Genomic DNA, 27364 nt, shown 5'->3' on the forward strand with positions numbered 1-27364 from the left:
ATGTGGCAGCGGCGGCTGAATGCATCCGCCGGCGCGTTATATGCACGGCCGTCTGTTAGCGGGCGTTATCACGGGCCTCCGAGACGGTGACAGATGCCATGTTAATCTCAGAGGCCGCAGCACGTGATTGCAAGTTGCAGGCGTTCGCCATGAGAGGGGCTCGGTGCCTTTTCGCGGAGGAGAGAAAAGGGAGAGGGCCCGGAACCGAGCTACCGGACAACGCGGCAGGCATCTAGTAAAGGAGGCATTGGTCTGCCCATGGCCAAAGTCAAAATCAGTGGACCATTCGGGGAGCTAGAGACTGAGGCTGCAGTTTCCAAATTTTTGTCACTGCAGTACCCTTACATCTTTTTGAATCGTTCGAATCAGTTACTGCGTGACAAAGGGCTCAAACTGGGAGAGGGCATAGTACAGGCATTGACCCGAGGCCAAGCTCGTAAGATCGCGGCGCTTTCGGCTGAAAATGCACAAGCTCCTCCAGCGGAAGCAGAAAAGGGGATAACTTCAATACCTGAATCCGAGCTAGGCCCGAGGGATAAAAGAACAGTTGAGGAGAGCCTGCCACCTGACCAGCTCAATGAGAGCGTAGCACTAGAGTGTCAAAGTTCTAGCCTGCAGGAAGCGCAAGCTGACGCACTCACAAGCGAGACAGGGTCGTTATTATCACCGGCCTCAAAGAACTTTGATCAGCTCTTACGTGTGGATAGAGAGTCACTGGCAGCCGAGCAAAAGAATGATGAGAGCTTAGCTAAATTACATGACACAGCTAAAGAAGGCATTGCTAGGCGCAACGTGACGATACATGAGAGAGGAGGATTGTTGTATCGGCACTACAGAGATCGAAAGGGTAGGATTTTAGATCAGTTAGTCGTACCTACTAAGTACAGGGAGGACCTTTTGAGTCTCTGTCATGGAAATGGGTGGTCCGGCCACCTAGGCATAAACAAATCAAAGGAAAGATTGCTTATGGAATACTACTGGCCTGGCTCTTTCAAAGACGTAGAAAACTTTGTAAGATCATGCGACGCCTGCCAGCGTTCTGGTAAACCAGGAGAGACATGGAAAGCTCCACTGAAGGTAGTGCCCTTAATAACAGAGCCTTTCAGACGACTTGTAATAGACGTGGTAGGGCCTCTTCCAAAAACAAAATCGAGCTACAGGTACTTGTTTACCATGCTGTGTCCGGCTACCAAGTTTCCAGAAGCAATCCCTGTGAAAGAGCTCGGTTCCACCGAAGTAGTAGACGCGCTTTTGACAGTGTTTGCACGAGTTGGGTTTCCAGCTGAAATTCAGGCAGATCAAGGGTCAGTATTCACGAGCGCACTGACTTCCACATTCTTGCAAAAGTGCGGGGTAAAGTTAATACACAGTTCTGTCTATCACCCTCAGTCAAACAGTGCAGAGAGGTGGCATTCGGTGCTTAAGCGAGTTTTGCGTGCGCTATGTTACGAGCACAAGGAGGACTGGGAGAACTGTCTGCCGGCAACTTTGTTTGCTTTGCGCACAGTTCCACATGAAGCGACAGGGTTCTCACCAGCAGAACTAGTGTATGGGAGGACACTCCGTTCTCCACTGAGAATGTTAAGAGAGATGTGGGAGGAAAGAGGGGAGAGTCCAACAGTGGTTGAATACATGCTAAAATTGCTGGAACGGCTAAGCGCAACCCAAGAACTAGTCGGAAAGAACATGGGAGTAGCTCAAAAGAACGCCAAATTCTATTACGACAAGAATGCGAGGCTTCGAATGTTTAACGCCGGAGACCAGGTAATGATCCTCAAACCTTCAAGAAAGAACGAGCTTGAAGTTCACTGGGACGGGCCCATTAAAGTGTTGCACAACCTTTCAGATACTAACTATGCTCTGAAAATGCCCGGTCGCAGGAAGGAAGTGAAGATATATCACTGTAATTTGATGAAGCCGTATGTAGAGCGGAGCGGAGTCGTTAACTATACCATCAAAGAGCAGGATGGCACTAGTACCAAGTTTAAGGAGTATAGGGCGACCTCCAACTCTGAAATCGGCCTAGAAGAAGTAGTAGAACACTCGGTAAGCTCGCACGCTCTAAGACCCGAGCAGCTAGATGAGCTAAAAGAGGTGTTAGGGGATTATCTCGACAGATCGATTCAGCGATCGGCCGGGTAGAACCGAACTAATAACGCATGAAATTGAGCTGACATCAACCGAACCAGTAAGATCAAAGCCTTACAGGGTGTCTCCAAGACAGAGAGAGATTATGGAGGCAGAGATACAGCGCATGCTAGAGTTGGGAGTTATTGAGCCTGCTGAGAGTGACTACACGTCACCACTAATACTGGTAGAAACCCCTAACAAGGACCCTCGTCCGTGCGTTACTACAGGAAATTAAATGTCATCACTAGGGATCAGCTGTACCTGATACCCAACATTGAGGAACGAATTGAAAGAGTTAGCTCTGCTAAATACATTTCAACTATAGATCTCGTGCGGGGGTACTGGCAAGTTCCCCTTTCAGCAAGTGCCAGCCGCTATGCCGCATTCATCTCACCTGTAGGCACTTTTCGCCCTCTCGCACTCAGCTTCGGGCTGAAGAACGCTCCGTTTAGCTTCTCTAAGTTAATGGATATTGTCCTAAAAGACAGGAGTTCGCCTTGCCATATCTTGATGATGTAGCAATTTTTTCGGACAGCTGGGAACAACACGTATCGCACCTCAAACAGGTGTTCTCACGGTTGAGGGAAGCCGGCTTAACGATGAAAGCGGAAAAGTGTAGGTTTGGTTGTTCGCAGGTTACTTATCTGGGCCGTGTTGTCGGTCAGGGCATGAAACGGCCGGCCGAGCTGAAAATAGCTACGATTGGAGAATTTTCTCAGCCGCGCACGAAAACAGACCTTCGTTCATTTTTGGGACTTGTGGGGTACTATCAACGGTACATTCCGAATTACTCGCAAATGGCAAGTCCATTAACGGACGCCCTCCGAAGGGGAGCACCGAGTAACGTACACTGGGATAAGGACAAAGAGAACGCTTTCCAAAGTTTGAAAACACTATTGGTTTCTCGTCCTGTGCTTCGCGCGCCAGACTACACAAAGGAATTCATAGTTCAATGCTACGCAAGCGACAGAGGTATGGGCGCGCGGTACTTAGTCAGGTCGGCGACGATAACGAGGAGCATCCTATCCTCTATGCCAGCCGTAAACTAAATGTAAGAGAGGAAGCCTACAGCGCTTCCGAGAAGGAATGCGCTTGTTTAGGTTGGGCCGCCCAGAAGTTGTCGTGTTACTTGTACGGAGCGAAGTTCATCTTTGAGACCGACCACTGTCCTCTGACGTGGCTCAATCAAAGGTCACACAAAAATGGCTGCTTGCTCCGATGGAGCCTCACTCTCCAAGAGTACAACTTCTCCGTTAGATATAAGAAGGGAAAGTTGCATAGCAATGCTGATGGTTTGAGCAGGCTAATTTGAATTCTGCGTTTGAGGGTCCCGCCTAAATTTTAGGGTTACTAGTGTTAATTTTTTTAAGCCAAGAACATCCCCTCTCATTTAGCAGGATTCCCTCCATGATTGCTGAATTTGTCAGCACGAAATTGCTTCAGAAATTGGCATAGCGAAATGCAGCAATTTTTTTTTTCTGCACTTATGTTGTTTTGTTTTTGAAGCCTAGCGGGTCTAAGGTGAGAGCCATTGTACGTCATCTCGGCACAGAGCCGTGTTGTGGGGTTCATCTTGCAGTTGCCTGTCCTTGTTGGATGTTTTGGGGCAGTGACATCAATACACAAGCGGTCGCTGCGAGCCAAGGCATCAATCACCCCCTGACCACCAGCCGTTCTCTTCCTGCCCAGCGGTTGTCAGCGCTAGACAGTCGAGATTTTTCGGGCCATGGAGGTGCTGTTAAGAACGGCCAGCTGCAGTGCAAGTTTGCCACCCGCTTCCAACTATGGCGGCAGAGTCCCGGCGCTGTTAGGAACGGCGAGCTGCAGTACAAGATTGCCACCCACTTGCGACTGTGGCGGCAGCATCCCGGCGCTGTTAAGAGCGGCGAGCTGCAGTGGAAGATTGCCACCCACTTGCGACTGTGACGGCAGCATTCCGGGAGCGTCACCGCCAACTTCTAGCCACAGCGTGACTAAATCGTCTTTGTGACGGAATGAGTTCGGCGGGCCAACTATTGTTCCCAAACTCCCCAACACGCTACCCGGAACGGCTCCGAGTTCTACGCGGTCCCTCTGACGTCGGTTTCGGACCTTCGAACGTGTGTGCTTTTGTGCGTGTAGACCGTCCTGCGGAGAGGCGGCTAGTTTGCGATCACCAAACGAACGTTCGCGTCGCCTTGTATCGCGGGAGGACCGAATGTTTAAAAACTGCTGTTGTGCGGATGCTCGACACACTTCTCTTAAGCAGTCATGTTGGACTGAGACTCTCTCTCAAGCAGTCATGTTAGACTGATGTACTTTCTCAAACAGTCATGTTAGACTGATATAAATACTGTAAATAAACCCATATTCCTCGTTCTCGATGAGAAGCAGTTCTTCCCTTCATCAACGTCCTCAGCGTGGATAAGTTGGACGACGGCATAGGCCAGCTACCTTCGAATTCATGCCGGACTCCAATCTTGACAGCGGATCACGAGTGATGGGATTGAGCCCCCAATCCTGACAGGGGCCCTTAGGATTCTGTTATCTGTGAATCTGTGATTGCGCAACATGTTTATTTGCCTTGTTTGACGCATTATATACAGTGACTTTTTCTTAGATACGTACATTTATTGGAGACTTATACGTGTCTTTGTATATCTTGTTGGGAGGTTTTGTATATACGTGCAGTGAACTTTGTTTCCTGTGACATTTATTTGCCCTTTATCAAGCTGTATCTTTGCAATTGTATATTCCATCATATTTTCGCATTTCTAATCTACGAGGGCGAGTCAACTGAAAGTCAGTCAACTCACCCCGCACAATAATGGTTCGGATCATTTTCTGTGAGGCGTGCGCGTAGCACCTAGGCATCTCTCATTTGCAAAAGTGACACGCAGGTGTGAGGATAAATGTTCTTTCATGCTCTCATACACAGGGTTGAACAGGGTTGCGTGATATAATGGACGCTTCAAAAGTTCAACAGCATGGTGTCGTGAGGGTTTTGACAGCTGAAGGAGTTTCCCAAAACGAAATGGCTGCCGTGTATGTTGAACATTGCATTTCATTGGCCACTGTGAAGTGTTGGAGCAAACGGTTCAAAGAAGGACATGAAAGTTGCAAAGGCGATCCAAGACCGGGCCAAAGCCACCATGCAATCACCCCCAACACAATTGCAAAGAACGGTTAGACAAGAACGGAGGATAAGCATCGATGAATTGGCAGGGCGTGTGAACATTAGTCACGGTTCGGGTCACACCATAATTCATGCACGTCTCGGTTATTGGCCGTTGTGTGCACAATGGTTGCCCTAGATGTTGAACTGCCGCCAGAAGACGGAGAGGTTTGGCGCTGCCTTGACTCATCTAATCTGGTATCACGATAAGGGTGAGGACTTTTTGTCTGCAATTGTGATCGGGGACGAATCATGGTGTCACTGCTACGAGTCTGAAACACGACGGTAACACTTACGGTGGAAATATTTGAATTCACCACCCAAAGAAAAGCAAAGGTTGTCATTTCTGCCGGAAAGGTGTTGACTTTTTTTTCGATCGTCAGGGGCCATTACTGAGAGAACTTGCAGAACCTGGAGAAGCTATTAATCGTTTCTGATGTTGTGAAATGCTGGATCGGCTGCGTGGTGCAATCAAGAACAAACAATGTGGAAAATTGACCAATGGGGTCATCTCACTCACGACAATGCCCATCCTCACGTTGCTGATGTGGCTAATAAACAACTGGCAAAGTTCAAGTGGAAAACGCTAGAACATCAGCCATACAACCCATACCTGTCACCTTGCGACTTCCACATTTTGGGGCAACTGAAAAAACAGCTCAAGGGAACCAGATTCGTGTCGGACAATGACGTGAAATAGTGAGTTATAGACTTTTTGAGGCAGCAACTCAAGGAGTTTTGTGAGATGGGAATCACTCTACTCATTAGTCTGTGGGACAAATGTCTAAATGCTCATGGAGACTACTTTTAAATAAAGTACCCCGTTTGTCACATATTCGCATTGGCTCACTTTCACTTGACTCCCTTCGTATATTTTGCAGAACTCCTGCTTTTTATATGTGCTCGTTGTTGCGACTATATAATTTCAGTGCAATTACTCACAATATGCGACTGGTGATAGCTGCGCCTGCGCATTACATTGGGACAAAGGACAGCATCATTAAGTTTTTCCTCTGGCCGTTGCATATGTACAAAAATGTAAACAAGGCTCTTTAATGACAAAGTTTCGTTAAAATATTTGTCCTCAACTTGTTCATTTCATGCCGTTTACATTCTTCATATCAGCGGTATGCACTGCGTTGCTGGTTTTGAACTGATATTGTCCTAAAATTTGTGCGATATTTTCTTTACTTATTAAATCGACAAAACTACATGGAAGCATTGATATCAGCTATCTTGGGCAAAATTTTTGCGACATACGAGTATATTCTTTTGTGAAAAAACACATATTTTACTCGTCTTGACAGTGCGTAGCGTTCGAGAATTCGTTTGCAGCATCTTTGGCAATGGAAATCCATTTATTATTTATGTATATGATCCCTTGACAAATTATATAAGGAGGAGGCGGAGCTGCAACGTGAGGTCCCCCACCCCCCACCCCGAACGAAATTTCTGGCTACGCCACTGGCTGTGACTGCTGTTCAAATTTTCTCCTTTCTCTGTGGCACTTCTGGTCCCCATGGCTGCTGAAGAATGTCTGTGATTTTGTGTTTTGTCAAGTGTAGTCGAGAAGCACTTCTCGTCTTTTGTGCCCTTGTTTCTCACATCCAATGTATTGCAGTTCTGCTTAGGTTCAAAACATTCTATCCATGCTTGTACAAACTGTTCTGACTGCAGATGTCAAGTGTTTTATTGTTGCTACTGTGCAGAGATAGAATTGTAGAGGCACTGTTATATCTGGTCACTGCAGGCCTGTACACCCAGCACAAACCATTGCTGCAAAAAGACAAGGTGCTTCTCAAGAAGCTGTCAAAGGTGAGCGACCATAGCTTGACAAGTGTACACACTACACTAGTCTGCTGTTGTGGATCCTAGACTGGAACACCCAGTAGAATGCACACTTCAGGGAAGTGTTAAGCAGTCAGAAAAATTGTTCTTTTTTGTTTATTGTAATAGTAGTGCTTAACAAGTGATGCATGCATCTACTCATGTGTGTGCACCTTAGGATTGTTTTCAGGTATAAATACAGAGATCAAAGTGACCATCATTTGGCATTTGTTAAAAATTAGCAAACATATAGCAAAGCCTCAATTTTCATGACAAAACACACATGCATGCTTATGGTTGTGAAAAAGAAAAGTTTTATCTGGCATCAATTTTTTTAAAAAGGAGAGTAGGGAGCCACAGGCATCGGACTGGGACATCGGGACTACAGAGGAAGACCAAACCTCAGAGCCATATTCTGTGAACCTGAAAAGATTAGCGAGATTTGCTTTGTATACTTGTGTAACAGATGCCAAAGGCTATGTTTGTTACATTTATTGGTTTTCAAGAGTAATGAATAAATGCTGGTGGCGAGCCTGTGCTTGCACATCTTCCCTTTGCTTGTCTACGTCCCCTGCACTTGTGGGTCAATTCTCACTGATGTTTTGCAGTAACTCTGCAGTCACTGTATGCATCATGTCTCTTGTGATGCTAGGTTTGCCAGACTACAGATCAGTGCCTGTTGCTCCATGCATGAGTTACACACAACAACTATGGGAATACCTATTGACTCAACAGCACTGCCACTTGGCAGCCCATTAAAATAACTTGTGGATGGGGTTCGAGATCTCAAGGCACTGAAAGGTGCTGTACGCTGAACTAAATGCAATTTTAGCTACATGGGGATCTTGAGTGCTTGACAGTCCCTTCTCATACACAGATCACTGTTACCTGTGGTTGCCATAAATGCACAGTTGTGAGCAGTGTGAGAGGGAACACTGAATATTTTAGAGCAATGATTACTCATAATCTATGTACTCCAACCTGACATGTTAATGTGTAACAACTAGCTTCACCATCAAAAATTTAGTCTCATGGAAGATATTTATGTGAGGCATGTTTGTTTAGCTACAATGGTAGCTTGCATGCAGTTTAGGTGTTCTCTTTCATATAGCTAGAAGGTGTACATGTGTACGGTGTCGACGGTGCATAATTTTTTTGCTGCATTCAGGCTGGGTGATATTTTAAAGGCATAGAGCCTGCCAAATTTCTTGTCGCGAGTTTCCATATTTCAATACGTGGCAACAACTTCTGCCACATTTCATCCTTTGTTTGCTTTCAAGGTCTTTGGAATGCATGCAGTGGTTTTGATGTGGCCAAATGTACTGGCTGCTCTTCTCAGGAATCATAAAAACCTGGATATCCTTTATCACTCACTGCTGGACAACATCTGCTGGGCTCTCTTTATGGCCAAGCACACAGCTGCCTAGAGTAAAGCTTCGCTGTAATGAAGTTGAAAGTGGAGCCAAAATTACCCTTCTATAATAACTGTTTTGTTGTACGCCTGCATGAAAAAACAGTGCAGCTGCCTCATACCACTAAAGGGGAGCTGCCACTGGCAAAGCACCACATACTACTGCAGTAGTCTGTCATGCAGCTGCTCATCTTTACTGTTGTTGTGCTTACAGAAGTAGCAGCGCAACAGGTCTGCTACACCCAGCACTTGTGCAGCCGTCTTGTGGCAACTGCTGTGCTGCGACCATTACAAATTGCTGTACATGTGCAGCAAAGTTGCAGGGTTTACATTCTCTTCTCATGCCCTTGGTGGTCATTTGGCTTTGTCAGCATTCCCTGAACATGCCGGTGAAGGATACTAAAGAGAAACACTAAATCAGTTTAGACTTCCATTGAGTTTGTGATAACAAGTTGATTATTAGAAGATAAAATAATCAAAGTATCATTATTTGAATTTTGTCGTTGTGACATAATGGATGTCAAAGTATTTATTGTATTTGGTCCATGTTGGTTTAGTATATGTTTCCAAAACTAGCCCTGTTCAGTCCTTTTCCCCTTTGGAACACAGTGCAGTCTGTTTTTACCAATAAGCAATTAACACTGCCCCAGCAGATGCCGTCAAAATCCACGACGAGCTGATCACCAATCGTCTTTCCTTCTTGCATCTATTCTGGTTTACTAAGCTCCTTCTAATAGTTTAGTAATTTACTGACACAGGTGAGATCAATTTTCTTTTTAGTGTCCCTTTAAGAGGGCTTCAAGTACCTCCTGTACCACTGCCTTCATGTCCGGCATGAGTAATATGGAATATGACAAGTCTACTGAACACAGCATCAGCTATCATGAGCCTAGAAAGCCACGTGCTTATCATCTGCATCAACACACTTGTGTGGCATGCCTGTCCTCTTCTGTGAACTTCTTCCCATCCTCGGTGGAGGGCTGCCAGACTGGTGTTCAATCTTTCTTCATTTCATCTCTCCTTATGCCTTGATTCTTTCGATGTTGTGACATGGTGTGAGGGCTTGAAAAAATGTTGGAGATCACTGCTCAAGATGACGCAACATACTCCCTACGAAGAGGGCATGCTATTTTTGGCACAGTGGTTCTGATTTTTGAAGCTAATGAACACTCAACAGCACTGGGATAGTAAGAGTAGAAATTCCAAGGGGTGCGCATCAGTGGCCAAAGCATGCACAGAAATACACATGCTGTAGCTTGGCAACTAGTGGAAATGCGCAGGGATACGTCTCCTGCCTTGAAGGCCATGCATATATATGGGTGCATGTTGATGAAACTTGCATTGCCTATGTATTTTGACATGCTGATTTCAAATATGTAATTAATTTTTATGTGTCACAAGTAGTTTTTAATACATTAAGGCACTTCTGTACTTTGTGTGTAGTAGTTGAGGTGAGCTCTCTGTTAAATGCTGGATGTTATAGAGGAGGATGGCATATCGTAATGTTGAATGATCAGAGTTTGCTGTGCTACAAGAATGAATGCTCTAGACTGATTCAGGCCAGAATTATAGCATGTGAAACTTTTTAGAGCGAAAACCTACATTAGCACCCAACAGAAAAATTTACTTTTTGAAAATTTCTGTAATAAGATTTGTTAGGCCTACTGCACTCGCTAACTGTACAACTTTCTGACAAAAAAAATATTGCAGTAGGATAAGTAGAACCAGAGATATCATCACTCCGAAACTGCGACGCCATCAGAAATTCTGTTTTGGGAAAACGAGAAAGACCATTTCATGACATGTTCATGGTCATTATGGCAAAGACTAATACAGGGGTCCAATAAAGCAAAAATAAATGCTGTACACCAACCTGGAGGAAAGGAATGCGAAAACATATTTGAGCTAATTTTTGGCTCCAAAGAGCAGTGTCTCTTTTTGGCTTTAAGAAACTGAAACCACTTAGTGGGAGAAATCTTGGTGACAAAGTGACTTCAGTGGTCGGGCGCAATCACATTTCTGTCATCCTGAGTGAAAAAAAAAGGGGGGGGGGGGTCAACGCTGACACATGGTTGGGCTGGTGATGGCATTGCTACTCTTGCACTGGTGCAGAAATAGTGTATGCTGACCTCCTCTCCCTACAGGGGGTGCAGACCAGGCGTCCGAGTGAAGTTCAGAGTGCCCTGCTCAAGCGTTACCTCCTTGAGCTCACGCAGAGCTTCATGATTCCCTTGGTAAGATGCACACTAGTTGCACCTTGCATAGTGTCTGCTATTCCCACTGTTGGTGTGAGCACATCGCAGCTTGAATACTTCAGTGACAAATCTTGTCCATATACAAGAACTAGCCAAAGCATCTGGTATTCAGCTTCAGTTATTACAGTGTGCAATTGGAAAAAGTTTCTGCTCAAAGGATCTCTCCAGCTTCACACCTGGTTATGTGGTGTCACCTTCTTTTGTTTTTGACTCTGTCATTCTTCACTTATTTTTGCCAGTGAAATATTAGAGCAGAACCAAGTGGCAGAAACGTTATCGCTGCCGTTTTTGAGGGCTTTACTTTGGAAAAACGCTGATAATTGAAAAGTTCCTGCCATTGAGTCAATACGTAGCAATATCCTGTTTGCTGCTGTTCAGAGAGTCTGAAACAAGTTATGAAATGGAAAAAATTTTGGATTGTTTCAGCTATGTGTGTCAGCTAATATAAAACTTAGTTTTCATTCAGAAAATGTCCTTATTGACATCCCAGCATTTTCGTGATGGCATTACCCCGTTGACCTGCGGCTAAAGTGCTACTCTAATGAAGCAGTGAGTGGTGTCGGAGATAATTGCAGCATGGTTGCAGTACAAACCTAGCTGCAGTTCATCTCAATGTCAACGAAAGCAAGACATCCACCTGTCTTTACAGTTAAAATGCAAGATCTTTCTCCAGAATTGCTACCTAAATAAATCACCTTGCTTTATTTTCACAGCCATGACCCAAATAGAACTAAAACAAATACGTATATTTTAAAACATAATTTATGCTTTGAAATATGGCGAGCTCAGCCACCACACGATAAAGGTTTGCGTGAGAGCTAGTCATTTAGCGAGAGAAGGTGCAGGTTTTGAATAATGTGTGCACAGCTTGAGGTGAAAGGGAGTGCAAAGGGCTCCAACAACACTGGGGAATTTCGTGTAGTGAATTTAGGCCCACTGGCCTGCTGTATCAGATTGATGTACCTGCGTGCAGCCTGATCTGCACAAATGCAGCTGCTATGCACAGCTGTTGGAAAGTTTGGCATAGTGAAATCAGGAGGTCTCCTGTTGTTGTGCGTGCCTTTATGGGCCCTGACACGAAGACTAGTCCCCTTGTCGAGCCTTGTTCGACCACTCTTCGTCATACATAGCTGATCACATGCATCATGCCATCATGCTATCATGTTGTGCTAAAACACTAATGGCTGCATCGTTAGGTAACTTCATAATCACAACATTATTTTTACAATCTTCTGAGTGGTAAAATACAACCCCTTCCCTCCATTTTTTAATATTTATTAAAATATGGTAGATATGCTCCTTATAATTTTTGGCTGTTTCACTGCTGCACTAACAGCACTAAAGTGCACCATTTCGAATTTTCCGTCATCCTGACAAAAAATAAAGAACAATTTTTAATGCATCCCTTTAGCACTTGAACTTGTTTACTATGACAGCAGATAATGCTAAGGACTCCTATGCAAATATTGCTAAATTTTTCCAATCTCTTACAATTTCCTCGAGTGCTGTGCAAATTTTCCTGCGTGCCCTGCTTAAGCTCCAGCATCTTCAGCATTGGTTCGTACCTTGCGAGGAGGTGCCATGACGTATACAGAAGAGTAAACAAAGGTATCTAGACTATGCAGCGTACATATCACATCCCTTGACCTGTGGCATGGTACGTTGCTGTTGATGATTTTCATATTGATATGACAGTGATGATGGTTTATTAGCATCCCCTTCAAAATGGGGTCGTGACAAATAGTCACCTAGCTTGGCTTGAATGAACCAGGTATAGCTACATGCCACATGCAACTGCTATATGCAAATGCTACATGTTGGGACACCTGGTGTAAGATAACGCAACGGAAATGTAAAGTTTCCACGTATAAGCACTACGTGGTTTGCATGTCACATGCGCGAAAAATGGCACGGTACGATGCTAATGATAATGATTACATCAAATGACATTTCTTTTGAAATGGAATGGTGACAAACAGTCACCTTGTGCAACTACCTATGCAACTGCTACATGGTGTGCCACAGAGTGAGTGTAATAATATGCAACTGCAATACAAAGTCTGCATGTAACAACACTACACGGCGAGCATCTCGCATCGCGTGACAAGTGGGCACGCTACAATACTAATGAAGAAAAAGAAGAAGACGACAGTGATGATGAGGATTTATTGGCATCCCCTTTGAAACAATGTGGTGAGAAACAGTCGCCTATCCTGCTTGAATTAATCAGGTCCGCTGTACATGCTTTTCATTACAGCAATATTTATACATCTCCATAATATTTTTCTTCAAGTCTCCTCTATCTACCTTGTACTGCTAGCTATGCAACTGCTACATGGCGTGCCATCTGGTGTAATAATATTGTTACGGGGATGTTGGGAGTATAGACAGACTGTATTTACAATGTATATACAAGCAGAGTCAACGGGGTTAAGATGGCAGACTAGCAACAACACACAGCAGCCAGCATCTCGTGATCTTCTTCCTCTCTCTTCTTTTATCTCTCCATAACAGTATGCAACTGCAATGTAAAGGGCACATGCATAAACGCTACGCAGCGTGCATCTCCCATTGCAAGACAAGTGGCACGATACGTTGCTAATGATGGTGATGACGATTAATTGGCATCAACTTTGAAATGCAGTGGTGACATAGTCACCTAGCCAGCTTGATTTAATCAGGCACAAAACGTATATGTTCTCTAGCAGTTTTTTTATATATCCTTAAACCTCTTTTTCTTCTTCAAATCTTCTCTAAGTACCATGTACTGCTACCTGTGCATCTGCTACATGGCGTGCCTCCTGGCGTAATAATATGTAACTGCAATGCAAAGGTGCACATGTCGACGCTATGTGGTGCACATGTCACATTGCATGTCCCCTCACATGCTAGGATGCGTTTATAGGGCATTTTACCGCTGCACGCTAACAAGCACTGGTGTGGCTCAGTGGTAGAGTAGCTGACTTCCACGTTCGATCCCGGCGGGAACTGGTTCTTTTTTTTTTCTCATTCGCGGCAATAGCTTTGACGGACACCAGCGGCGGGAGCAGCAGATGCCATTGGCAACCAAAATGGCTGTTGGAATGAGCCCATAACAGCTTATGCTGTAAAAAAGCCACAGTGCCCGCCAAGATTGGCACTCCAGATCCAGAGATTGCCAGTTGAAGTTTCTATCTCTAAGCCACTGATGCCGCAACAAAGAATACTGCACCTGTACAATACTGTGCTTGGTCTCTTCAGTGCTCTACCTACTGCAGCCCTGAGGGGAAACAATATAAACTATTCCAGTCACAAGAAGTGACAGGCTGGATGTGAAAAAAGCATGTCTTTCCACTTCGCCACCACTGGCAAGCACCACCTTGTAGAAGTCATTATCTTGTCCCCCCTTTTTTTTTCTTAATGGTGGTGCCAACAGCACTATGCCTCGGCTCACTACAGTTGGCGCTCGACTGTTTGTCAATCGCAATGCGGTTCAAGCCTGAGGAAACAATCGATGACAACCACGTGTCGACTCGGAAAGCATTTATTGCACTTATTGCACTTGCAACTAACACTTTGAGCAGGCAACCTAGTCTACATCACTGAGGATTCCTTTGGGAAAAATACACTATGTAAAGAGGGGCTTCTGTCTTATTTATTTATTTATTTATTTATTATACCCTCAGGGCCAAAGGCATTACAGAGAGGAGTGGGTAATATAGTTTACAAAGACAATCATTACAATACAGTGAATTTTGTTAGAACATTATTTCAACATTCTCCCAAATAAGCAAAGGTTGTTAGTGCATCGCGAAATTGTTGGTTATTTTCAGTGGCTGCAATATCGGGAGGGAGGTGGTTCCATTCAACAGATGTCTGGGGAAGGTGTGACGGAAAAAAAGCTTTAGTGTTGCATTTTTTTATGCCAACCTTGTGCCGATGATCAATGCGATGGGAGATGTATTCCGGGGGTGAAATAAAATCGTTGTGTAGCGTGACGTGATGATATACCTTGTGGAATAGAATGAGGCGACTGATTTTCCGGCGAGATTTTAAAGGTAGGAGAGAAGGTTAGGTTTCATGGCTGTGATACTTGTGGTACGGTTGTAATTTGAAACAACGAAGCGAATGGAGTTATTTTGGATAAGTTCGAGAGAAGATACAAGATTTTCATGCCCAGGGTTCTGTATAGAAGACGCGTATTCAAGTTTAGGTCATATTAGTGGTTTATATAGTAGGAGTTTTAAGGATGATGGAGCAGCAGAGAAGTTGCGATGTAAATACTCCAACATGTGATTAGCATTATTAGTAACGCATTCAGTATGGGCATTCCATGTTAAGTTTCGTGATATATATATGCCTAGATATTTATATGATGTGACGGACTCAAGAGAAATGCCATTAAGACAATAAGAAGGGGATGTGATGGATGAGCGAGAAATGCGCATAAACTTAGATTTGTTAATATTTAATTCCATTTTCCACATTTTACACCAGTTAGAGACCAAATTAAGATGGATCTGGAGATTATTAATGTCGTTGAGGTTACGTGTTTCTCGGAAAATTACACAGTCAGCAAAAAGGTGGATGGCAGAAGATAGGGTGGAGGGAAGGTAATTAATATTGTTACGGAAGGATGAACGAAGAGAGGAAGAAGACGATCACGAGACGCTGGCTGCTGCCAGTTGTTGGTGATCAGCCACCTTAACTACTCAGACTGATTTTGTATGTATATTGTAAATATCATCTTTTATACTCCCAACATCCCCGTTACATATTGGTGAGAGGTGCGGGGTACCACGGCTGAAAACAGAGTTCCACATTGGACTTCGCATCACTGTCCTCGCCATGAACGACGATGAGCACTCGGGACTAATGTCGTTGCCGCCTCCTACGTCACCATCGCATGCTATGTCGCTGTCACCTTCAGCTGTCGTTGTGCAACCCAAGGATCCTGGAACTCTCTGCGGGGCCGATGGCGCCGAGGTTGAAGAGTGGGTGGCCACGTATGAACGCATGAGTAGAATCAACAGATGGGACCCTACGCTTATGCTAGCTAACCTGTTGTTCTACCTAAGAGGCAGGGCAAAGGTGTGGTACAAAAACAACGAAGAGGAGCTAAACAGTTGGGACCAATGCAAAGAGAAATTGACAGAGTTGTTTGGCAAACCAGCCGGCCGTAAAATTGCCGCAAAACAGGAACTGGCCTCCCGTGCCCAATCCCTCATGGAGTCCTATGTCTCGTACATCCAGGACATGCTGGCACTTTGTCGTAAGGCCGATAACAACATGACAGAAGCTGAGAAGGTCGGGCACGTGCTTAAGGGCATTGCTGACAACATGTTTAATCTGCTCATGTGTAAAAGCTGCTCTACAGTTGATGCAATCATTAAAGAGTGCCGACAATTCGAGCAGGCCGAAAGCCGACGTGTCTTGCAACCATTCGCCCGACTTCCCATTACTGCCGCAATGTCGATGCGTGAAGATCAACCCGCATAGCAGCATGCATTGCCATCAGAGGACGTGGTGCGAATCGTTAGACGTGAACTGGATGCGGTGGCACCCACAGCTTTCTGTTCGTGTAACCCTGATGCTACCACATTTTCAGTTCCCCTCGTACAAGCCATCGTTCGCCAGGAACTTGAAAACTTTGGCCTACATTCTGTCTGCGCTGTCACCAACCCCAGAGCGAACGAATGCCCTTCTTCTATTTTTGCTCCACCCCGACGCTTCTCTCCCCGTTATCGCAACCCGACTGAGTGGAGAACCGCGGACAACCAGCCGATATGTTTCACCTGTCGCCGCATTGGTCATGCCGCCCGATACTGTCACAACTCGTGGCCCTCAACACCTCGCATGCCGACCAACCTGAGCCGTTTTGACGGAAATACCCGCAATGTTCTGCCCACCGCTGAGTCGAACAGTGCCGACAACTCTGCTAGGAACGTGTGGTACAGCCACTCACCATCGGCGCGCGGACACCAGTCTCGTTCACCGCGAACATGTTGCCCATCTTCCCGTTCGTTGCAGCCACGTCGCCTTTCATCCCCTGTGGGTTTTGGCTGCACCCTTTCAGAAAACTAGGAAATGCAGCCCTCGGAGGTGGTGCTGCATTGCCGACTACTGCAGCAAATCCTCTGTCTGTGCCCACAAGGAGAAGTGTAATTGACGTTAAAATAGACGGTGTACCTGTCCAAGCACTCGTTGACACTGGAGCCCACGTATCTGTGATGAGTGTTAGCCTACGTAGACCTTTAAAAAACGTCCTCACCCGAGCTCACCCCGCCGCCGTCGCCCAAGTGCTTTGTGTGGCCGACGGCGGCGTGCTGGTTCTTGGAATGTGTACTGTGCGTTTAAGTATAGCCGACCGCCCTACTTCTGTTCTCTTTGCTGTGATCGGCAACTGCCCTCACGATGTTATCCTTGGACTGGACTTTTTATCCATCCATTCTGCTCTCATCTACTGGGCAACTGGTGTTCTTCAGTTAGAACTGCCTCAACTCGCCGATGCTCCGAGCACAGCCCTACCGCACTTGCGCTCGCTTCACGATCTGCGTCTGTCACCCGAGGCAGTTACTTACGTCACTTTGACCGCCCAGCCACAGGTTCCTGATGGTGAATATGTGCTTCGCCCCATCATCGACATGCTTTTGAACCGGTACGTTGCTGTTTCGCATACGCTGGTCACGGTTACTAATAACGACGTCGTTCTACCGCTTCTGAATTTCAGCCTGTGCCCTCAAGTGATGCCGGCTGGCATGTTCCTGGCCAATGTTTCTAGTGGTTCCGAATTTGACATTGAGGGTCTGAATGCCGAGAGTGCTTTATTAGTGCCAATTGCAACTCACAGCTCTGGTTCCTTAACAGATGACTTCGCGAAAATGATTGCACCTGACCTCACCTCTGCACAGGCCACGGACATACGTCGCCTGCTTGAATCGTACTGTGACATCTTTGATTTCAGCGACAGGGCTTTAGGCCAAACATCTGTTGTTCAGCACCGTATAAACACTGGAGACACAAATCCTATTTGTCAGCGTCCCTATAGTGTATCGCATGCTGAACGTCAAGTCATCCAATCCGAAGTGGACAAAATGCTCCGCAAAGGGGTCATCGAGCCATCAGCCAGTCCTTGGGCTTTGCCTGTCGTCCTTGTGAAAAAGAAAGATGGTACCTGGCGTTTTTGCGTCGACTATCACCACTTAAGCAAGATCACGCGAAAAGATGTCTACCCACTTTCTTGCATCAATGACGCTTTGGACTGCTTCATCATCATCATCATCATCATCATCATCATCATCATCATCACCACCACCACCACCACCACCACCACCACCACCACCACCACCACCATCATCATCATCAGCCAGGTTACACCCACTCCAGGGTAAAGGCCTCTCCCATACTTCTCCAACTACCCAGGTCATGTACTAATTGTGGCCATGTTGTCCCTGCAAACTTCTTAATCTCATCCGACCACCTAACTTTCTGCCGCCCCCTGCTACGCTTCCCTTCCCTTGGAATCCAGTCTGTAACCCTTAATGACCATCGGTTATCTTCCCTCCTCATTACATGTCCTGCCCAGGCCCATTTCTTTTTCTTGATTTCAACTAAGCTGTCATTAACCCGCGTTTGTTCCCTCACCCAATCTGCTCTTTTCTTATCCCTTAACGTTACACCTATCATTCTTCTTTCCATAGCTCGTTGCGTCGTCCTCAATTTAAGTAGAACCCTTTTCATAAGCCTCCAGGTTTCTGCCCCGTACGTGAGTACTGGTAAGACACAGCTGTTATACACTTTTCTCTTGAGGGATAATGGCAACCTGCTGTTCATGATCTGAGAATGCCTGCCAAACGCACCCCAGCCCATTCTTATTCTTCTGGTTATTTCAGTCTCATGATCCGGATCCGCGGTCACTGCCTGCCCTAAGTAGATGTATTCCCTTACCACTTCCAGTGCCTCGCTGCCTATCGTAAACTGCTGTTCTCTTCCGAGACTGTTAAACATTGCTTTAGTTTTCTGCAGATTAATTTTTAGACCCACCCTTCCGCTTTGCTTCTCCAGGTCAGTGAGCATGCATTGCAGTTGGTCCCCTGAGTTACTAAGCAAGGCAATATCATCAGCGAATTGCAAGTTACTAAGGTATTCTCCATTACCTCTTATCCCCAATTCTCCCCAATCCAGGTCTCTGAATACCTCCTGTAAACACGCTGTGAATAGCATGGGAGAGATCGTACCTTCCTGCCTGACACCTTTCTTTATTGGGATTTTGTTGCTTTCTTTATGGAGGACTACGGTGGCTGTGGAGCCGCTATAGATATCTTTCAGTATTTTTAGATACGGCTCGTCTACACCCTGATTCCGTAATGCCTCCATGACTGCTGAAGTTTCGATTGAATCAAATGCTTTCTTGTAATCAATGAAAGCTATATATAACGGTTGGTTATATTCTGCTTGATAGTGTGAATATGGTCTATTGTTGAGTAGCCTTTACAGAATCCTGCCTGGTCCTTTGGTTGATGGAAGTCTAAGGTGTTCCTGATTCTATTTGCAATTACCTTAGTAAATACTTTGTAGACAACGGACAATAAGCTGATCGGTCTATAATTTTTCAAGTCATTGGCGTCCCCTTTCTGATGGATTAGGATTATGTTAGCGTTTTGGATTGCTTGCACGAAGCTAAATACTTCTCATCCATCGATCTTCAATCCGGTTACTAGCAGATTTCAGTTGATGAAATGGACGGCGAGAAGATGGCCTTCATCACGCCGGATGGCTTATATCAGGTCAAAGTCATGCCCTTTGGCATATGCAATGTGCCTGCAACATTTGAACGTATGATGGACTCTCTTCTGCGAGGCTACAAAAGAACCACCTGTCTCTGTTAGCTTGACGACGTTATTGTTTTTTCTCCCACGTTTGGCAGCCACGTTACCCGACTCGCTGCCATTCTTGCGGTCTTCCGAAAAGCCGGCCTCCACCTGAACTCCACGAAGTGTCAATTCGGGCGCAGTCAGATTACCGTTGGGACACCTCGTTGACGCATCCGGTGCCCAACCAGATTCATAAAAAGTTTGCACCGTACGCAGTTTTCCTGTGCCATGTTCTGCTTCTGACGTGCGCTGCTTCATCGGCCTGTGTTCTTACTTTCACCGTTTCGTCAAAAACTTACCCGATGTTGCTTAGCCCTTGACAGATCTTCTAAAGAAGAACACGCCATTCTCATGGGGCCCGGAGCAGGCTTACGGATTCGCCGCTCTCATCGGATTTCTGACGACCCCTCCCATACTTGCCCACTTTGATCCATCTGCAACGACCGAAGTCCACACTGATGCAAGCGGCCATGGCATCGGCGCTGTTCTCGCCCAACAACAGAATGGTACCGAGTGCGTGATAGCTTACGCCAGCTGCCTCCTGTCACCTGCTGAGAGAAATTGCGCCATCACCGAGCAGGAGCTTGGCTTTAGTTTGGGCTGTCGCCAAGTTCCGGCCGTGTTTGTATGGCTGCACGTTTTTGGTCGTTACAGACCACCACGCACTCTGCTGGCTGTCTTCCCTCCGGGACCCGACAGGACGTCTTGGTCGCTCGGCTTTGCATCTCCAGGAATTTTTGTTTGTTGTCAACTATAAGTCTGGACATCTGCACAAGGATGCTGACTGCCTCTCTCGTCACCCCGTGGATCCCCCTGATCCTCCTGTGCATGATCGTTCACAATTCTTCGCCCATCATGCGCTGAGACGGTGCTTCAGCAACCGGGAGACCTATTACGGAAGGATGAACGAAGAGAGGAAGAAGAAGATCGCAAGATGCTGGCTGCTGCTGGCTGTTGGTGGTCAGCGATCTTAATTACTCAGGCTCATTTTGTATATATATTGTATATATAATCTTCTATACTCCCAACATCCCCCCCAGAACAATATAAATTAAAAATAGAAGTGGTCTGAGAATGGATCCTTGTGGTACACCAGATAGCACGTTAGTAGGCAACGAGGTTGTGCCGTTAGTGAAAACAAACTGCCAGCGGTTAAGAAGGAAAGATTGAATCCATCTAAAGACATGTGGATCAAGATTAAGATGACTTAATTTATAAAGCAACAATTGATGGTACACTTTATCAAAAGCTTTCGAGAAGTCTAAAAAGATGCAATCGGTGCAAGATGACTTCTCAAGAATGCAATGTGATTTATCGGTGAATGACAGTAACTGCGTTTCGCAGGAATATGTTTGATGGAAGCCATGTTGAGCAGAAGAAAAAAAAAGATTTATCATCAAGAAAGGTGGCAATGTTTTTAAAAATTATATGTCCTAGTAATTTGAAGCGTGTGCTAGTGAGTGAAATGGGGCGACAATTTTGAGGCAAGTGCTTATTACTGGATTTGTGAAGTGGGACCACGTTCCCAATTTTCCGTTCACTATGGAGGCTTGATGAATCGAGCGACTGCTGAAAAAGTTTTGTTAGTATAATTCTTGTTAGAAATTTAGAAGTAATTTCATCACACTACAGAGTTGAATCGTATTTTAAAGGCTCGATTAATTTAGCAACGCCAAAAGTATCAATAGTTATTGGTGACATAATGGAAAATCCGTGGTGCGGCATATCTGGAAGATCAACTGTTGGGCTCAAAGAAAAGCTTTCAATGAATGTTCTATTCAGTACGGTAGCACAAAGATATTTTGGGATTATGTTGCCGGAGGTATCTTGCAATGTAATTGAAGGGTCGTGTGCAGGGTGTATAATGCGCCAGAACTTTTTAACATTTGTTTTCAAAATATGTGGTAAAGTAGAAAACAAAAAGTTGTTCTTTGCAAGTTTCAGGGTTCTCAGGTGTGTATCGAAAGCAGTCTTGTATGTCGACCATCGCGCAATAAAAGGTGAAAGTTTGGCAAGATGGAATAAACGTTTCTTTTTGTTAGATAGTCGCCTGATGTATGAATTGTACCAGGGTGTTTGAGGGTTTGAGGTGACGACGCGCTTAGGAATATATTTGTTTGATAGTTAGTGTACCTTCGTTTTGAACAGTAGCTAATTTTCTTCGACAGAGCGAGTATCGAAATTAACAAGAAATTGACCAATAAATGCAGATAGTTCATTATTAATATCGGCCAAGTTAGCCCGTTTGTAATCTAGAATGTTTTTAAAATTTTATTCGCTTTAGAATGTGGCGTATTAATGACAAAATTGAGCAGAAGATGATCACTGATACCTGGCAGATATGTTAGATCTGTAGCTAGCTCTGGATTAGTGGTTAGGATTAAATCTAGAGTATTTGAAGTACTTGTAACAGTACTAGTGGCTTGTGTTACTAAGTGAGTTAGCGAAAACAATGTACATAGGTCTAAGAATTCTTTAGCTTGTGACAGAGGCGGCGATGAATAAGGTGGTTGAGCAGTCCACAAGATAGTTAGAAAGTTAAAGTCTCCGAGTATAACAAGCAGTGATGTAGGATAGCATGTGCGAACCAAGTTTATAGCATCATGGGGTTCTTTAGTTAATGTGGACGAATAGGATGGAGGGCGGTAGCAGACACCAATAATTATTTTCAGATGATCGATGACTACCGAAGCGAAAACTAGTTCCAACTCGCTGCATATTTGAATGCATAAAGAGGGAATATCTTTTGAAATGGCAAGCAGAATACCACCGCCACGTCTTGCCATCCTATCGCAACGATACATAGAGTAACGATGAGTGTCGTGAAATCTTTCAAAATCAGACATGTGCGTTGGGAGCCAGGTTTCTGCTAGTGCAACAATGTGAGGTGTCCATGTATCAATGGCACAAGATAAGTTGGGATATTTATTAAGAATGCTTCTGACGGTAAAAAGGACAGACACAGGAGATAACTTCCCACTTCCCCTCGCGATTCCCTACGATACAACTTCCGATACAGAATCGATATCTAGTCCACTGGCTTCGCCACATGTGACAATCTCATTGGCAGTGTCAGTGGTCACTGTCCCCTGCACACCATGTTTGCCACGTGTCACGACCTCGTCGACAGTGCCAGTGATTGCGTTGTACATAAAGCATCGGTTATTGAAGCATAGCTTGTTGTATTGTAGTTTAAAAGAGTGTGGGCCAGCGTAGGTGGTACCGAATTCAAACAGTTTTTTTCAAGCCAAGTGTGTTGCAAGCGAGAAACCTTCACTGATAGTGATGCCTTTCAACTTGAATTCATTATACAAGGAGAATATCTTGTCTTTCATTTTTGAGTCGGTAAATTTGACTATGACAGGACAACACTTATCATGTGAAAAAATGCCCAGGTGGTGTGCACGCTGGATAAAAGTACCAGAGCATAAGTCAACAACCTCAGTCAGTGCTTCCAATAGTCTAGATACGCTATCTGCCCAAGACTCTTTAGCATCTGATATACCCCTAAATATTAAGTTCTCACATCGCGATGTATCTTTAGCTTCGTCAAGACGAGACTGCAGAAAATCATTTTGATTACGTTGCTCATCCATAAATTTCTTTTTAAGTATGAAAGTTCTTGACTAATGTTGTCAAATTTCATGGCCTTTTCCTCGAGTTCATCAAGCCTCTTGTGCATGTCAGCTAACTTTGATTCAATGTTCTTTTGACTATTTTTAATGCCTTTTATGTCCGCAGTTATTTCAGCCTGACCTTTTGAGCTTTGTAGCATACGAGAGTGCACTTCTTTCAGGAGCTGAAACATAACCTTCATTTGATCAGATGGATCGTCTGGTAGGCTATCCATATCTAGGAGGGGCTTGGAGTGAGTTGTAGTACCCGGGTTCAACTCAATGTGACCCGAGCACAATAGCAGGAGAACGAGCGAAAAACAATCACAAGCAATCAATACCACAGCAAACCCGTGGGCATTGGAACAGTAGCAAACAGCGATCGTCGCTCCTTTTTGCGTGCAAAGAATACTGCGTATACACCTGCACGGTAAAAGAACGAAGCATTGGAGCCATGCCGTTGCCACTGCTCCCATGCCCACTGAAGGGGAAGCAGGCCCGTCGGCTTCCTAAATGCGGTGCGGGTGGTGATGGCATTGTTGACGACGCTGGACGGCTGTGGACGAGCCACTCTGTGAGCAGAAAACCACGGCCGGATGTGCAGAAGCTGTTGGTGTAGAAAATTCCGGGAAGTTACTTACTCACTTAAGTTACTTACCAGCTGGGTTAAGGGTGGCCGTGGCATCTGCCATGGCAGAAATGTGGTTGGTGAACCATGTGCAGGACAATGCAGGAGCGGTGACAGAAACTTTCATGTTTGGTTGCTGGCACGCTCGGTTGCTCGAGACCAAACAAAACTCTAGCAATGTCGGCGCAATGTCACGGGACATGCCCGGTGGTGCTGATAGCTCTTGCGATTCGTGTGCGCTGCCTGTAGGAGGAAGGTTTCCCGCCACTCCCCAAATCTGCTGACACGCATGCGCCTGACGCAGTGTCTGCCGGCGTGTGACTGTCATGTGACACAAAGATTCCCAAATCCTAGACGAATGATGTTGACTTGAACTAGAATCATCCCTGACTAAAGTGTTCTTCTTTTTGAAAGGAGATTGTTCTTATGTATTTACGTATGTTTACTCTAACCAATATGGCACAAAACGGTACAAGGCTTAGTGTGCGTTATATTGCACTAGTTAACATGTCACTGCTTCGCATAATAGGTAAAGCTGCAACTTCTTTACATACAGGTATGATCTTCCCATTTGACTGTTACCATTAAAGGGAAGGAAAAGGGGTTCAAGAGAGGGGGTGAAGTTAAAAAGTACATCAGCAGCGGCGATTCTTGGAAAGATAAAACACCACAGACCATAGAGTGCCAACAGCACAGCCACACCTCTTCATATGGAAACTCTGCATGTGCCGAATTTAACTGTGGCAACTTCATTTTCGATAAGGGTGGCACAGCTTCAAGAAAGCAAGTTAACTGGAAGCCAAATATTTTTACAGAATTGCCTGTTTAGTTGGGCTAATTAACTATGAGGTTAATGATAACTACAATAAAGAAAATAATTATGCAGAAACCATCAATGATGATTGTCGATGTATGCGAATAGCCAAACACTTCCAGAAAGCTATTCACTTTATTGAAGGAATAATGCACTCGAACACGTTTATTTGGTGCAGTGAGGACGTTTAGGTAGCATTTGTTATTTCATTGCATAATTCTTTAGAGAGCTGGGGTACTAACCAGTACATCTGTACAGTGCTGGAGCCCGCTTCCGCAGCTGCCACAGGGGAGAGGGTGACAGGAGAAGGCGAGGCCAATCATTTCCAGTCGCTCCACCACAGCATCTAAACTTTCAGACACCCTCTTGTGCAACAGTACGTGGTGAAAGACCCGGCTGTTTGCTCACATGCACAACGTCACGAAGGCACACCTTCAACAGAGCCAAGTTGTACCTTTGCATTGTCGCCCATAGCCTGTCTTCACAAACTCCAAAATAGCTGTGGACGTTTTATGAAATTTGACGAAATATTTGCCATACCTAGAACTCGTAAGTTCGTGAGAACTACGTTTGCAGCAACTGTTTCTTTAATCTGATATGTTGACTGCTGGCAGCGAACGTGCCCTGCAACTTGGAGAATGCGCCCATTGAATCGGCAGTAAGACTCCAGTTGCCAAACCAACCACAAAATGCTTTCAATGAAACCAAAACTATGCAAAGAGCATGTCAGTAATTCAACATGTGAACTAATCTAAATATGCCTATGCTAGACTTCATTGGCACATTCTGAGCAAGGACCCGCTCTGAGGGTGTGCGCTTATGTTTATGCCTGGAACAACATTATTGTTTTTCTTAAGCTGAATGCGGAAGACAAATGAACTTTTCTAGGAATGTGCTGCTGTGGCTGTTCCCTGTGCAACTTGTTTATCCATACATTGCACAGTGAGAAGTGATCGAACTGCATTTCTTCCTGCAGGAACGCTACATGGCCAGTCTGATGCCGCTCCAGCGGAACATCTCCCCATACAAGGTACCGCGTGTTTCGCGCATGGTGGGCTTGCCTGCACAGCTGAACCGAAAGAGCCATGGTTTACAGTGAGGGCACATAGTCTGCAAAGAGTTTGTGTGCAATCTCCATGGGTGTCTTGAATTTTCAACCCTTAACAAATTCTGCAGTCACTGTGGATTTTATTTCAAGTTTTTTACCATCTTTTTCTTATATTGATAGACTCCTAGTGAGTTTCTTACACAGGCGCACCCCAAGGGCCTGTTCTTTGCTTTTGTTTTCAATGTATGTGAACAACGATTTTGATGCTCCAGAAGCATGTGGATAGCATGCAGAATGTTATGTGCTTCCGTAGATGACAACAAGGCTATGACATATTCCAGGGCACACCATCACTGAAACCCTTCAACCAAGATGATTTTCTTCGTAGTCTTGACACAGCTGGTCCTCAGCTGACAACTGGCATTAGGGGTGACTGGGCAGCACTTTACAGGCAAGTACATCAATGACTGCACTCATGTATTGCAGTTTGTTCACTTGTGCCGGCTTTTTAGTTTTTACCTGCAGAAAGATGAAGCAGAGTTTTATTGCTGCTGTCATTTTGTAGGGCATTATGTGAAGCTTCTAAATTCATTTGCAGTGCTTTAGAAGCTATACATTAGCGTAGTTGTCAAAATGTATCAATGCATGTCATCTTATTTATTTTATTTTTATTTATTTACAAATACTGCTGTCTTAGATCTGAGGCATAGCAGGAGTGGGTAAGGACATTAATACAACATACAATCAACATGTTACATGTAAAGTAACTTCCCTTACAAAACACTCATGTGGTATGTCTCGGAGATAAGTATGTAGGTTATTCCACAAATCAATGGGAAATAGTAAGAAAGAAAATCTGAAACAACATTCAAAAGATCAGCTCTTCGAGTTCTATACGCTGAAGAGCTAACTAATGTGACAGGTACGTTGACGAAAACAGAAGCATTTACAATTTTCTGCAACTTTATAATACTTTTACACGTGCGTCTATCTGCCAAAGGCTCAAGTGATAACAGGCCATCATGCAGAAGTACATGTTGCGGGGCTAGTCAGTTCATATTGCTGAGTATGCAAAGAAGGGAAGAAATTGCTATCATATTGATTACAAATAAATTTTAGGCTTCTACTGCACTGCACCTGACCGGGGTTGTTGGAGAAGTATGGGAGAGGTCTTTGCCCTGCAGTGGACGTAACCGGGCTGATGATGATGATGACTTCACAGCCTCAAGCCTTGGTATGTCAGATGAACAGTCAGGTGACCAGACAGCAGATTCATATTCTAGAGTAGGCCTCAGAAGGTATTTATAATCTGTTAGTTTGCATTCCTTGGTTGCTGTTTTTAGTGTTCTTTTTAAATACTCGAGTCGCTTTAGTGCCTGGAACAAATTAAGTCGACATGTTTGTGCCATTTTAAGTTGAAAGAATACGTTACTCCAAGACACTTGAACTCATTGACATAAGTCAAAATCTTCTCCTGATCAGGGTAGGCAAATTTCAGGGGTTGTTTTTTGTTCTAAAAGGTCATAGATACAATTTTATTGAAGTTAATTTATGCCAGCTCTTACTCCAGTTGTACAAGAAATTGACCAGCATCTCCTGTTCATCGACACTTGTAATGTCAGAATATGAAA

At 44.8% G+C, this 27364-nt stretch overlaps 1 protein-coding gene across 3 annotated transcripts in view; it reads left to right on the forward strand.

Moving 5' to 3' along the window:
- Positions 1 to 27364, forward strand: part of LOC126521631 (protein DENND6B) — a 98878-nt gene that overhangs the window by 41781 nt on the left and 29733 nt on the right. For all 3 annotated transcript variants that reach the window (XM_055065785.2, XM_072288624.1, XM_050170329.3), the window contains 4 exons: positions 7035 to 7099; positions 10667 to 10756; positions 25662 to 25715; positions 26075 to 26184. In XM_055065785.2, the coding sequence (XP_054921760.1) occupies positions 7035 to 7099; positions 10667 to 10756; positions 25662 to 25715; positions 26075 to 26184 (319 nt within the window). The remainder of the gene's footprint in view (positions 1 to 7034; positions 7100 to 10666; positions 10757 to 25661; positions 25716 to 26074; positions 26185 to 27364) is intronic.

The sequence above is a fragment of the Dermacentor andersoni genome, chromosome 6 (assembly GCF_023375885.2).
Source record: "Dermacentor andersoni chromosome 6, qqDerAnde1_hic_scaffold, whole genome shotgun sequence".
In the NCBI taxonomy this organism is placed as follows: domain Eukaryota; kingdom Metazoa; phylum Arthropoda; class Arachnida; order Ixodida; family Ixodidae; genus Dermacentor; species Dermacentor andersoni.